This window comes from Lactuca virosa, chromosome 5, assembly GCF_052849685.1.
Source record: "Lactuca virosa cultivar CGN04683 chromosome 5, Lactuca_virosa_CGN04683_v6, whole genome shotgun sequence".
Taxonomy (NCBI): domain Eukaryota; kingdom Viridiplantae; phylum Streptophyta; class Magnoliopsida; order Asterales; family Asteraceae; genus Lactuca; species Lactuca virosa.
In genome coordinates, this window is record NC_136430.1 from 238,508,284 (window position 1) to 238,522,676 (window position 14,393).

General features: G+C 38.7%; 1 protein-coding gene across 1 annotated transcript; it reads left to right on the forward strand.

Annotated features, from left to right (window-relative positions):
• The first annotated feature begins 1,546 nt into the window (after nucleotides 1-1,546).
• Nucleotides 1,547-6,904, forward strand: LOC145114021 (kinesin motor protein-like protein). The gene is made up of 3 exons (XM_079050042.1): nucleotides 1,547-1,673; nucleotides 6,583-6,644; nucleotides 6,722-6,904. The coding sequence occupies exons 1-3, from the start codon at nucleotides 1,601-1,603 to the stop codon at nucleotides 6,902-6,904; spliced, it is 318 nt and encodes a 105-aa protein (XP_078906168.1). The 5' UTR covers nucleotides 1,547-1,600.
• Nucleotides 6,905-14,393: the final 7,489 nt, after the last annotated feature.

The window sequence follows — 14,393 nt, forward strand, 5'->3', positions numbered from 1 at the left end:
TGTGTTGTACACAATTGTGCAGTTGGTTTTCTTGATTGTGCGAAATTTTTCTTAAAGCCACCAAAGGGTGGGCCCCTTCTCTCCCTGAATTCACTGATGGAGTAACTCTCTTCCCTTTTTATCCATCCAAAATTATGAATAAAAATATAAAAAATCTTAATTTTTGTTATAAATATTAGATATTATGCTACCATCAGGCTTGAATGATAGAATTGATGTTACAATGGCAAATGATGTTACTTGAATGTTACTGCATTTTCAAAACTTTTGATCATTTGATTAATGTTATTGTGATTGTAATTTTTAAGGATTTTTTACTCTAACGTTACTGATACTATTTAATGTCATTGTGTACTAGATGTTGTACACTTTGGTTGTCTAGGAACTGGGAATATATATATATATATATATATATATATATATATATATATATATATATATAAAAGTTATAAAGGACCTGTTTAACCGTCTTCTCAATATTATACAACTGCTTGGAAAGAAATAGGCTTCTAAACACCTCATACGACCCAGTTTAAAACCAGCGTCTATTAGTCTTTGACATAAGAATCGCTTTTATCTTATATAGATCAAGATTCTATTCATGATGAAAGCAACTAATCAATTCACACTATTGGACTTATCATAATGACTTTTGTACTTTCTATATATCAAGATTCTGTTCGTTTACTAGCTGTTGAGGGTTGTGCTACTCTTGGGAAGGTGCTGGCAGTGAAAGAGGTGCTGATACTACCGATAATGACCGACAAACATGGTACTCTTTCTTAATAAATTACAATTTTGGTCCCAAAAACTTTTCTTTTGCAGTTTTAGTCCTCCATATTTGTAATGTGTTTGTTACAGACTTAAGGTATTGAAGGTGCTGAAATCAATAAGAGTCTTTTGGCTCTAAAGGAGCACATTCGTGCACTTGATAATGATCAGCTTCATATCCCGTTTCATGGGAGCAAACTGACTGAAGTTCTTCCCGATTCGTTTGTTGCAAACTCAAGGACTGTTATGATATCTTGCATTTCACCAAATGATGGTTCTTGTGAACACACTCTCAATACCTTGAGATATGCTGATAGGTATGTTATTTTCTTTCTATGAGCATCCCAAAAACCCGAGTTCTTTGAATATGTATCTGATATTACTTTACTACATGATAATAAACAGAGTTAAAAGCCTTCCAAATGGTTCAAAAAAAGATCAAGTTGGAAGCTCACAAACAACTACAAAGGACTCATCATCAGCAAACACACAATGCCTCTCTGACAATGAAGACACAAATATAGTATTTATAGATACAGGTAATAGAATAGGTGCACAGTCACAACGAGACAACATCTCTTAAGATTTCGAAAAACAAGAACCTCTTCCTCCATCATCCTCAAATTACACCCGCGATGACACCTGGCAGCAGGCTTCTGGTTTCGAAAAGGAAAAAGTTGATCCAATAAATATGTATTTCACTTCAAATGATACAGAAGAAACAACAGTCCAAAAAGTTTCACCACCTCAAAGAAAAAGTGGTGTTAATTGGCAGAAAAAGGATAGCAATGATGTTTTCTCAAGTGTGGGTAGTAAACAACCCAGTTATATGATGACATCATCAAAACAAACCGAAGTTGAACAGCCTCATGACGAAAATATCAATAAAATACTCGAGGTAAGTACTAGTAATTTATTTAGGGCTGTTTTTTTTATAGGGATGTTGGTGTTGTTGGCGTAATTCAGGAATTGGCCTTCAGGGGCATTTTGGGAATTTTATATGGAAACTATTTTTTAGCCGTATTTGAGTTAGTTTAGGATTCCATATCCTTTAGTATAAATAAGCGTATTGTTTTAGGTTTGCTTTTTGGTTTTTTTTCCAGCATTAAAAACTCTTGTTGAGCAAGTAAAAGTTCCCCGTTTTTCCATTCCCCTGTTATCATCCCTGTTGCTGCTGTTGCTATGCAGTTTTTTTCCCTTTTCTTCCTTCCTGTTTTATCTTGTTTTTTGTTATTAGGCAACCAGGTTGCAGCAAGGTATCAGGTAGATACCTTACATTTGGTATCAGAGCTTGAAAAAAATACCCCATTAATAACAGCCCTAACATGGAAGGACAAAAGAAAGATGGCTCATTCTCTCTCCAATACCTGCTGTTGACCAGGAGTAATTATGCTGTCTGGGCCATAAAGATGAAGATAGCAATGCAGGCTCAAGAAGTGTGGGAAGCCATCGAACCAAAAAACCCACAGAATCAGGTTAGTGTAAAGAAGAATATGCTTGCGATGGCCATCATAGTCCAAGCAGTACCAGATGAAATTCTACTGTCTTTGGCAGAGAAGGAATCAGCAAAAGAAGCTTGGGATACGCTTAAGACTCTCTACATGGGTGCTAATCGCGTAAGAACAGCAAAAGTACAAACACTCAAAGCAGAATTTGAGGTGTTAACCATGAAGGAGTCGGAGAGAGTTGATGACTTTTCTGGAAAGTTAAGCAACATAGTAAACAACATTCGAGCATTAGGAGACAATATGGAAGAAGATTACGTGGTGAAGAAGATGCTAAGAGCAGTTCCGTCTCGGTTTGTGCAAATTGCTTCCACCATTGATCAATTCGTAGATCTGGATACTATGTCTTTTGAAGAAGTTGTAGGGCGACTGAAAGCTCATGAGGAGAGAATCTGTGGGCATGTTGAAGTTGATAGCTTCTACTTACCCATCAAGAATGGACCGAAAGAAGTAAGAAACAAAGCCATGATCAGTCACGCTCCTCTAACAAAAACAACCGGGGAAACTTAAACAATTATCGAGGCCGAGGAAGAGGTCGAAGTAGAGGAGGAGGTAGAGGTGGTGGATACCGTGGAGGCCAAGGAAGAGGTAGTAATAACCAGCAACGAGAGAATACTCGTGACACGAACGACAATAGAGACAAGAGCAAAATCCAGTGCTATAATTGTCAAGAATTCGGGCATTATGCAGCAAAATGTAAAAATCCACGAAAAGAAAGAAATCAAGAAGTTAATATGGTTCAAGGTCCAATTGATAACGAACCAGCCCTTCTCTTGGTAGCAATCCATGAGATCAAGACAACTGAGGAAGTGTTCTTAAATGAAGAAAAAGTCAATCCAAAATTGACACCACTAGGAAGCAACAACAATCAGTCAAAGATTTGGTATCTTGACAATGGAGTAAGTAACCATATGACCGGGGATAAAACCAAGTTTCGTGATCTGAATAGCTCGATTCAAGGCTATGTCAAGTTTGGAGATGGTTCCAAAGTACGAATTGAAGGCAATGGTTCTATCGTATTTCAATGTAAGGATGGAGAACATTGAGTGCTTCAAAGTGCTTAGTACATACCAAAGTGATGTAGTAACATCATCAGTTTGGGACAACTAGCGGAAAAAGGGGATCAAATATATATGCACGACTTATTCCTTTGGATCCACGATGAAAAGAACCGACTGCTCATGAAGGTAAAGCAATCTGAAAATCGACTCTATAAGATAATCTTAAATGAAGTTGAGTCTCAATGTCTACTTGGAGAAGCTACCGATCAGACATGGCGTTGGCATGCTCGTATGGGACACGTGAACTTCAACACGCTCAAGCAAATGTCAGACAAAAACTTGGTTGTTGGTTTGCCAAAAATAAACATCCCCACACATTTATGTGAAGGCTGCTTGATAGGGAAGCAAACTCGAAACCCCTACCCAACAAGTACAATATTCAGAGCTTCAAAAAGGCTAGAGCTCGTACATGGTGACCTATGTGGTCCTATTATTCCACCCACACCAGCCGAAAATAAATATTTCCTCCTACTGGTTGATGATTACACCAGGGTAATGTGGATTTACCTTCTAAAAGCTAAAGATGAAGCCCTAAAGTTTTTTAAAGAATTTCAAAAAAAGGTGGAAACAGAAGTTGGAGAGAAAATAAAGACATTACGAACTGATCGTGGGGGGGAATTTCTCTCAAGTGAATTCACCTCATATTGTAAAGAAACGGGTCTTAATCGACATTACACGGTACCATACTCTCCACAACATAACGGGGTTGTGGAGAGACGAAATCGCACTATAATTGAGATGACACGAAGCAATCTTAAAAGCGTGGATGTACCTGAAGTATTGTGGGGAGAAGCCGTGTGTCATGCCGTCTACATTCTTAACAAATTGAGTACAAAAGCTCTTAAAGATTCCACCCCATACGAGATGTGGACAGGAAGAAAATGACAAGTTGAGCACTTTAGAGTTTTTGGCTGCATTGCTTATGTGAGAACACCAAACACACACCTAAAGAAACTGGAAGATAGAAGCAGCAAGATGGTTCATCTAGGCATTGAAAAGGGATCAAAAGCTTATAGACTTCTTGATCCAGATACATGGATGATTCGTATTAGCAGGGACGTAAAATTTGATGAAGAAGCAAAGTGGACATGGGAAAAAGCAGTAAAGATAAAACCCATTCCAGGTGTAATTTTAACGTTTGATGGGTTCACTATAAGTGACATGACGGAAGATTAAAATTATGATTTAGGAGGTTACCAAGAAGAAAATCAGGTATGGAGCGAGCCAACTCCATTAAGTCGTCAAGTTTCCACCACTACTCCAGAAAGTTCGACAAGCTCAAATACAGGTAGCGAAGACTCAACAAGTGATAGCGCGTTAAGGTATTGAACACTTAATGATATTTATCAAGATTGCAAACAATTACTTCTAATGGAAGATATTGAGGAACCCAAGACATATTCTGATGCAAGTATGAAAAAGAATGGGTAGAAGCTATGAAAGTTGAATTAGATGCAATTGAAAGAAACAAGACTTGGAACCTAGTAGAACTACCACCAGGGAGAAAAACCATCGCTCTGAAGTGGATCTTCAAACTCAAAAGAGATAAAAATGGGAATATAATAAAGCACAAAGCAAGGCTAGTTGCCAAGGGTTATGTACAAAAACCCAGAATTGATTTCGATGAGGTATTCGCTCCTGTTGCTCGAATTGAAACTATACGCATCATATTAGCTTTATCAGCAAAATCCGGTTGGAAAGTACATCACCTTGATGTAAAGTCAGCGTTTTTATATGGTGATTTAGAGGAGGAAGTATACGTCTCACAACCAGAAGGATTTGTGAAGAAAAATCAGCCAAGGAAAGTCTACAAACTATCAAAAGCCTTGTATGGTTTACGCCAAGCACCAAGGGCTTGGAACTCTAGGCTGCACAAATACTTGAAGCAACTAGAGGCAAGAAGGGAAGTCTTCTTATTGTAGGGGTATATGTTGATGATATGATTGTAACAGGAAGTTGTGATAACGATGTGAAATTGTTTAAGCAACAAATGAACAAAGAGTTTCAGATGACTGATTTTGGGCTGTTAACATACTACCTGGGCATAGAGGTAAGTCAATATGAAGGGGGAATTATATTAGTGCAAACTGCTTATGCAAAGAAAGTGCTTGAAAAAGCTGGTATGCATGATTGTAACCCATGTAGATATCCTATGGAACCAAGGCTGGAGCTAACAAAGGATGAAGAAGAGAACTCGTTGATCCCATGAAGTATAGGAGCATTGTTGGTGGTTTGAGATACCTCACACACACCCGTCCGGATATCTCATATTCTATAGGTTTGGTAAGTCGTTTTATGGAAAAACCTACTAAGAAACACCTTCAAGTTGTTAAACATATTCTAAGATACATTAAAGGAGCAACTATGTATGGTTTGGAATATGTAAGAAGCAGTAAAGAATATGGTGTCATAGGCTATATAGATAGTGATTTAGCTAGAGATGTGATTGATAGGAGAAGTACATCAGGTATGGCATTTTATCTCAATGAGAATCTTGTTACATGGAACTCACAAAAGAAACAAAGTGTGGCACTTTCATCCTGTGAAGCTGAATTTATGGCAGCTACAAGTGCCACATGTCAAGGAGTTTGGATAAGAAGATTGCTTGGAGAGTTAACCGGAAGAAGGATCAGCCCTATAGTGTTGTATGTTGACAACAAATCAGCTCTGGAACTGATGAAGAACCCGGTGTTCCGTGGAAGAAGCAAGCATATAGACACAAAATACCACTTCATACGTGACTTGGTTAAGAAAGGAGATGCAATTGTGCAACATGTGGGAACTACTGAACAACGGGCTGATATATTTACAAAATCTATGGCTAAAGTAAAGTTTGAAGAAATGAGAAGTCTATTAGGAGTGAAGAACATCTCGGTTCCTGAATTAGGAGGGAAAATGTTGGCGTAATTCAGGAATTGGCCCTCAGGGGCATTTTGGGAATTTTATATGGAAACTATTTTTATCCGTATTTGAGTTAGTTTAGGATTCCATATCTTTTAGTATAAATAAGGGTATTGTTTTAGGTTTGCTTTTTGGTTTTTTTTTCTAGCATTAAAAACTCTTGTTGAGCAAGTAAAAGTTCCCCATTTTTCCATTCCCCTGTTATCATCCCTATTGCTGCTGTTGCTGTGCATTTTTTTTCCCTTTTCTTCCTTCCTGTTTTGTTTTGTTTTCTGTTATTAGGCAACCAGGTTGCAGCAAGGTATCAGGTAGATACCTTATAGGTGTTTGGAGTTTGTAAGAAGAAGAAGCTTTGATTGCGGCGCACAGGAAAGAGATTGAAGATACAATAGAAATAGTCTGTCAAGTAAGGAGAAATTTGTTTAAATATTGTGTGTATAAAAATGAACAGACAGAGTACTTATTAGCCTTGTTGGAAATTAGGAAATGAAACTGCTTGCAGAAGTTGATAAACCAGGAAGCCTTATCGAAAACTACGTGACTCAGTTAAGTTTTGTGCTATCCCGCAAAGCAGCAAGTATTGTGAGCCTCCAAGCTCGCCTCGCCAGGTTCCAGCATCTCCTCAAGGAGCAGGAGATTCTCATCAGTAAGAGGCTACATCGTTAACACCCACACCCCACTCCACTTTCCCTTGTAATCTCTCTCTCTCTCTATCTCTCTCTCTCTCTCTCTCTCTATCTCTCTCTCTCCCTCGTATGTGCAAAAAAGACGTAAATGTCCTCAATCATCATCATCCTGATCATTTTAATTGTAGGAATCGAAAGAGAGTGGATTGTGATGTGATTGTGGAGATTTGATTGCTTTTGGTTTTGGTTTTGGTTGGTTAAGTTTTGATTTGAATGAATGGTGTTTTTGTGAAGAAGTGGAAAAAAAGAAAGAAAAAAACACAAGGTATTGCTTGCTGCTCTGCTGGTTTGGTTTTTACTTTTTATATATTTAATGCTGAATTACACCTTCCTACACCACGAAACTTATTATAATTATTATTTCATAATATGAATGTTGTTGCACATATTCTTCCTGTCATTGTTAATTTTTATTAGGTTAGTTTCTAACAAGTGAACTTTTTTTGGTTTTTGTTTTTATTTTCAAAATTCAAAACAAAATTTGAATGTTTTCTCTTAAAAACAGGACAAATCTTGGCGTGTTCGTTATATGGTCGCTAATCAACTTTATGAACTATGTGAAGGAGTGGGCCTTGAACCCACCAAGTATGTTCAATTTTCAAATCCAAAACAATTTCTTTTCTTTTTCTTTTTCTATTTTCATTTTTTAACATTTTCCTTCTAAATTATAATAGGAGTGAGTTAGTTCCAGCATACGTGAGGCTACTTCGTGATAATGAAGTTAAAGTACGTATTGCAGGCGCTGGAAAAGTTACCAAATTTAGTCGTATTCTTACCCCACAACTTGCAATTCAACATATTTTTCCATGTGTAAAGGTACAATCTTTAATAAAAAAATCTCGTATCTTACATTTATATTTCTTGTTTTTTTTATTTATTTTAATTTTGCTATCATAATTCTTCCGATAAAATCGTCTAGGAATTGTAATCAGATTCTTCTCAGCATGTTAGGTCCGTTCTCGCATCCGTTATAATAGGCATGACACCTGTTCTAGGAAAGGTAACCCTTTTTTCATTTGTTTTTTTAATAAATATATAAAAGTGAGATTTTATTTATCAGATATTAAATGTCAAGCTTTACACCAAATTTGGTGTTAGATCTTTCCAACACCACACCATTAAGTGTTGGTGAATAGTAAAACACCAAAGTTGGTGTTCAACTTTGTTATTTCAATTTGGTCTTTCAGTTTTGAATGTTATGTATACTTTAAGGTGGATAAACTCAAACTCTCCCGCCAAAGGTTAGTTTCTTTAGTAAGTTCATTAATTGTTTTATATTAGTTAACATCAACTGATTAATAAGTTGAATTGGTTATTTTATTTAGTGTCACGGTGAATAGCATAATAGCTAGCTAATGCTCCAAGCGCTCACTTGCCATCCATTTAAAGGGCCTTTAATGCGTGTCATTAAAGGCTATTTTGTAGTAGTATGTTGAAGTTTTTGATTAATTAGGTGTCTTGGTTGAACTGCAGGGGTAGTGTGGCAGATAATTAGGAGGAATTGATGGTGAATCAAGCATTTAAATGGATCGAACCGATTGTACATGTTTTGTTTTTCTATAATAAATATTATGCAATATTAGCAATGTATTACATTTACTTACTATTGGAATGATTATTTGTATTTGACATATTAGTGTAATGAATTGTCTTTCTTATTTATTGTATTTTATTTTGTATTATGATACTTCTAATGTGTAATTTAATTTGAAAACTACTAAATCTATAAAAAATATATAATTTTTAAAACATTTAAAATTATGACACGCAAAAATGTGTGTCGTCTTTCTTTATGACAGGAGCTTTAATAATACGCAATGCGAGTCGTAAATGTGTGCTGTAAAGTTACGTCACGCAAATAAGTGTCGTCTTCTTTATGACAGGGACTTCCCTGACACGCATTGTGTGTCGTAAGAGCGCATCGTAAATGCGTGTCGTAAATAGATGACTTGCATTTGTGTGTCGTCTTTCGTTATGGCAGGGCCTTCCTTGACACGCATTTGGGTGTCGTCTGAGTGTTTTGATGCTATTCCATGCTATTCCCAATCTTAGTTACTTTAGGCAAAATGTGAATTTGATGCTATTCCATGAAATTACACTTTGTACCCTTGCCGAGACGTTAGTGGAGCGTGTGTTGTTAACCGGCACACTAATTTGGGTCTTAGAAAAGGTGGCAAAGGGTTACTCAATGTTTGTCATAAATCAATGGAGCGTGTGTGGCTAACCGGAACATTGATTAGGTGACTGTAATATTGAGGGCACCATGTACGTTTGCATGGTTATTCACACCCTGTTTGTGATCCCCGGTATCTCAGTCACAAACTTGAGGGGCATATCGAGATTTAAACATGCCATTGAAAAGTTCAATGAATCTCAAAAGATCTAGGAGTTTCAATACATTTAAAACCTAATTTTTTTCGTTGTTCATGGTGGAAATTAGTGAATCGTCATTCACTTACCTTCAAATTATTTGCAATTAAAATTACGACATCCCTCTTTTAATTTGTAAATAATGTTGTTGGATCCTAGCCCTAATTTCTCATTTGGGTGTTTAATTGGGGATTCTTATCTAATCAAACTTTGTCTCTTTTCCCTTTCAGATGTCAAACTCGAACAACGCTCAAGGCTCGAACTCTTCCGGCTCGTTCTCACTCATGAATTTGTGTGGGAGGGTAATCTTCGACGGAAACAATTTCAATGATTGGATCTGCAACATACGAATGGTTACACGCTACGAGGACAAGGAGTATGTCCTCGACAAGGAGGTGAAGGAGATAAACATCGAGACTGCTACTCCCAAGGAGATTTCTTCTTATGAAACCCACGAGCGTGATGCTACGAAAGTCCATTGCATCATGCCCGCTACCATGACCGTAGAACTCCAAAAGTCCTACGAGGACTTCTACCCCTACGAGATGCATCAATATTTGATGGATAGGTACCATCAAAGCGCGAGGTAGGAGAGGTACGAGATCATCACTTCATTGATCACTACCAAGATAAGGGACGGAGAGTCTGTCACTGCTCATCTCCAGAAGATGCAAGGATATGTTGACCGCCAGCAGAAGTTAAATGCAGACTTCAATGAGGAGCTGGCGATTGACATAATTCTTCACTCCTTACCTCCTTTCTACAACCAGTTCCGCATGACCTACCACATGAACAAAGAGGAGGTCACGTTGAGCAAGCTTCAAAGGTTGTTGAGGACTGCTGATAGCAACCTCAAAGATAAATCTGTTGCATTAACTCCTACTGCTGCCCTCGTCTTGGCTATTGGGCAGGGGAAGGGTAAGAAGAGGAAGGCTCCTTCCAAGAGCCACCATAAGGAAAAGTCCCAAGACGAAACCTATTCTAGTGGAACCAATGTTGGTCCTGCTGCACCCTCTTCAAACCCAAAGGATGCATAGTGCTATCACTGCCACGACAAAGGACACTGGAAACGAAGCTGCCCGAAATATCTGCAAGATATCAAGGATGGAAAATCAAGCCGTCCTACACAGGTATTTACACTATTCAATCTAATGATTCATCACATGTTATTTCTTGGGTTCTCGATACAGGGTGTGGTTTTCACATTTGTTCTGATTTACAAGTCCTAAGAAGAAATAGGGATATGGAGCATAGGAAGATAAACTTAATCATGGGAAACAAAAAAGTATCGCCTGTCACCAAGATTGGAGTTTACACTTTAGTGCTTAGTAATGGATTAGGACTAGATTTGAATAATTGTTGCTATTCGCCAGAAATGGTAAGAAACGTCATTTCTTTTCATGGTATGTATAGACAAGGATTTAAATATTCATTTGATAATGAAAAGGGTTCTATTAAAGCTTATATTAATGGTGTTTTCTATTTGGAAGCATTGCCTTGTAATGGAATATATGAAACTGTGATGGTTGTAGACAAATTAGGAAATGATGTGTTGTGTATCGATTCTTCCAATAGTTTGGACAAAGCATGCTTGTGGCATTGTCGTCTTGGACATGTCAACAAGAAACGCATAGCCCAACTCTAAAAGGATGGAGTGTTGGCGTCATTCGAACTTAGGGACGATGACATGTGTGAGTCTTGTTTACTTGGAAAGATGACCAAGTCACCCTTCACTGGTACTTGTGAAAAGGTGTGAGGGTTTAATGGATCTCATACACACCGATGTGTGTAGGCCCTTTAGATCCACCACAAGGGATTCAAGCCGCTTCTATGTGTCTTTCACCGATGATCATAGCAGATATGGGTATATCTACTTAATCAAGCACAAGTCAGAAACCTTTGAAAAGTTCAAAGAGTTTAAGCAACAAGTGGAAGATCAGATGGGTAGGAAAATCAAGATGCTTCGATCCGATCGAGGTGGAGAGTACCTAAGTCTTGAATTGCACGACCACCTCAAGGAATGCGGAGTAGTTTCGCAATTGACGCCACCTAGGACACCGCAGTTGAATGGTGTGGCTGAGAGGCGTAATCGAACCTTGCTATACATGGTTCGTTCCATGATGAGTCGTGCTTCGCTACCTATCTCATTCTGGGGGTATGCCGTAGAGACAGCCGCACATATCCTTAACTTAGTCCCTACAAAGAAGGTTGCCAAACACCTCACGAGATGTCGACAGGGAAAGCTCCCTCGTTGGCGCATATAAAGGTTTGGGGTTGCGAGGCTTTTGTAAGACGAGAGACTCACGACAGGCTTGAACCTCATAGTGAGCGGTGTATTTTCATCAGCTATCCGCAAAAGTCCTTTGGATATCTCTTCTATAGACCGACTGACAATATTGTCTTTGTTGCGAGGATAGGGGTTTTCCGAGAGCGATAACTCATAAGCCAAGCGGACAGTGGGAGGCAAATCGATCTTGATGAAGGAACCTCTAACACTGGCGGTCAACCCGAGGAGGAAACTTCGGTTGAACCGATTGATGAGTCCTTACCTCTTAGACGTTCCAGTAGAGTTAGTGTTCCACCTATGTTATATGGTTTTCATATAACAAGTGAAGGTGATACGTTTATTAGTGACAGTACACTGATAAATTTGGAAGAACCTAACAGCTACAAGGAAGCCATGGCAGGCTCGGAGTCTGCAAAATGGAAAGAGGCTATGGACAGCGAGATTCAGTCCATGTATGACAACCAAGTCTAGAATTTGGTTGACAATGTGCCAGGTCGTAAGACGGTCGGGTGCAAGTGGATCTTCAAGAAGAAGACCGATGTGGATGGGAAGGTACACACTTATAAAGCGCGATTGGTTGCGAAGGGCTTTAATCAAACTCCCGTAGTTGGCTATGATGAGACCTTCTCTCCAGTTGCGAAGATAAAGTCTATTAGGGTGATGCTAGCCATAGCTTGGTTTCATAATTATGAAATATGGCAGATGGACGTCAAAACTGCTTTCCTTAATGGGAAGTTGGCTGAGGATGTATACATGAGTCACCCAGAGGGTTTTGTCGATGCGAAGCATCCTAATAGAGTGTGTAAGCTTGAGAAATCCATTTATGGATTGAAACAAGCATCTCGCAGATGGATTCTTTGTTTCTACGAGGAAGTCAAAGAGTTTGGCTTCCTGTGAAGCGAGGATGAGTCATGTGTATATGTCAAAACCAGTGGGAGTGTAGTTAGCTTTCTTGCATTGTATGTCGATGACATACTGCTCATAGGAAACGACATCCCGACCCTGCAGGAATTGAAGTCCTGGCTTGGTAAGTGTTTCGCTATGAAGGACCTCGGAGAGGCTGCCTATATTCTGGGAATAAAGATAGTGAGAAACAGGAGTAAAAGACTAATAGGACTAAGTCAGAATACTTACTTGGATAAGGTACTGAAACGTTTTATTATGGAGAATTCCAATAAAGGGGAGTTACCGATCCAAAGTAATGCCAAATTGAGTAAGACTCAAAGTCCGAGTACCGAAGTCGAGATATCAGAGATGAACCGAGTACCTTACGCTTCCGCAGTTGGCTCGATCATGTATGCTATGACATATACTCGCCCTGATGTGGCCTTCGCTTTGAGCATGGTTAGCAGATATCAAGGGAGCCCTTGCAGAGCACATTGGACCGCAGTCAAGAATATTCTTAAGTACCTTCGAAGGACCAAGGAATGGTTTCTAGTCCTCGGTGGGAGTGATGACTTAAGGGTGCGAGGGTATAGTGATGCCAGTTTTCAGACCGACCGAGACAACTACCATTCTCAGTCAGGCTGGGTCTTTACCCTAAATGGAGGAGCAGTGACTTGGAAAAGTTCCAAGTAGGAGACCATAGCTGATTCAATGTTCGAATCAGAGTACATAGCGGTGAGCGAAGCGTTAAAGGAGGCGATATGGTTGAAGAACTTCATCGGAGACCTTGGAGTTGTGCCAGCCATAAAGGAGCCTATGGAGATATTCTGCGATAATGAAGGAGCGGTTGCCTTGAACAAGGAACCGAGGGATCATGGCAGATCCCGACATATTGACAGGAAATATCATTTTATTCGACAATAGGTGGAAGAGGGACTCCTCGTAGTGAAGATGGTATCGTCGGTAGATAACCCAGCAGACCCCCTTACGAAGGGACTGAGTAGGGTTAAGCACTTGCAGCACGCTAGAAGCATTGGGCTGCAAGACGATATTAGTTTAGATTAGATAGTTTCGAAACATGTAATAGATAAATTGTAATTAACATTTAATGACTAAATAAATGAGTATTATTTATGAGTAAAGTTACTATCTTATGTTAATTATTTACCTATTGTTTCACTTTGCATGTTTTGACTTCCTGAATAATAAGATTATTCGAACAGTCCACAATTACTTATACTTTGGAAGTAGGTATAAATGAATACTGTCATGAATTGGTTTGTAGAATGTCTAAAGTGTATTAGACATAGCAAAAGTATGCTGCAACGTTCATGAGTGCTTATGAATAAGATTTGAGCATTGGAATAGACCCATGCTTGCTGGTATCACTTCATGGAATTTATCACGACTGATCGCAAGAAGATGATATCATATGGTCTTGAAATCTAGGTATATGGTTTATTGTTTCCAAATTGGTTGTGCATTGATAATGCATAAACGTATCAGTAACTTGATGTTATAAAACGCATTGTTGTGCATGATTTGATGAGTGAATGGTAAATGCATATAAGTCAAAGTTTATCTGTTCCTATTATCCTAAGATGGTAAAAGCGATATCCGAGCCCCTCGATGATTTGGTTTGACTTATGTGTCGGGCCCGGTCAGGACTGAATTGATGTGTTCAATTAAGTTCTATGCCATACAAATCTGAGATAGAGAAACAAACTGCTGGACAATAAGTATGAATATGTTCCATGTAATTATCCGCACGATATCTAGAATGGAGGACTATACGATTCCTTATCTAAAGGACAGGTTACTGATAAGATCAGAGTTCGACAGCGGCTTATGAAATCCACGATTGCTAATCGGATCCTGAAGTCGTACTTACATTTGTAGTTATTAAGACTTATCCAAGTGGGAGACT

What these genes read in the sequence shown, in the direction of transcription:
- LOC145114021 (XM_079050042.1), top strand. Translation starts at nt 1,601, where the DNA reads ATGATGACATCATCAAAACAAACCGAAGTTGAACAGCCTCATGACGAA. An exon ending in CAATAAAATACTCGAGGTAA is followed by an intron (nt 1,674 to 6,582) that starts GTACTAGTAATT and finishes GTTTGTAAGAAG; the next exon opens with AAGAAGCTTTGATTGCGGCG. An exon ending in CAATAGAAATAGTCTGTCAA is followed by an intron (nt 6,645 to 6,721) that starts GTAAGGAGAAAT and finishes GTTGGAAATTAG; the next exon opens with GAAATGAAACTGCTTGCAGA.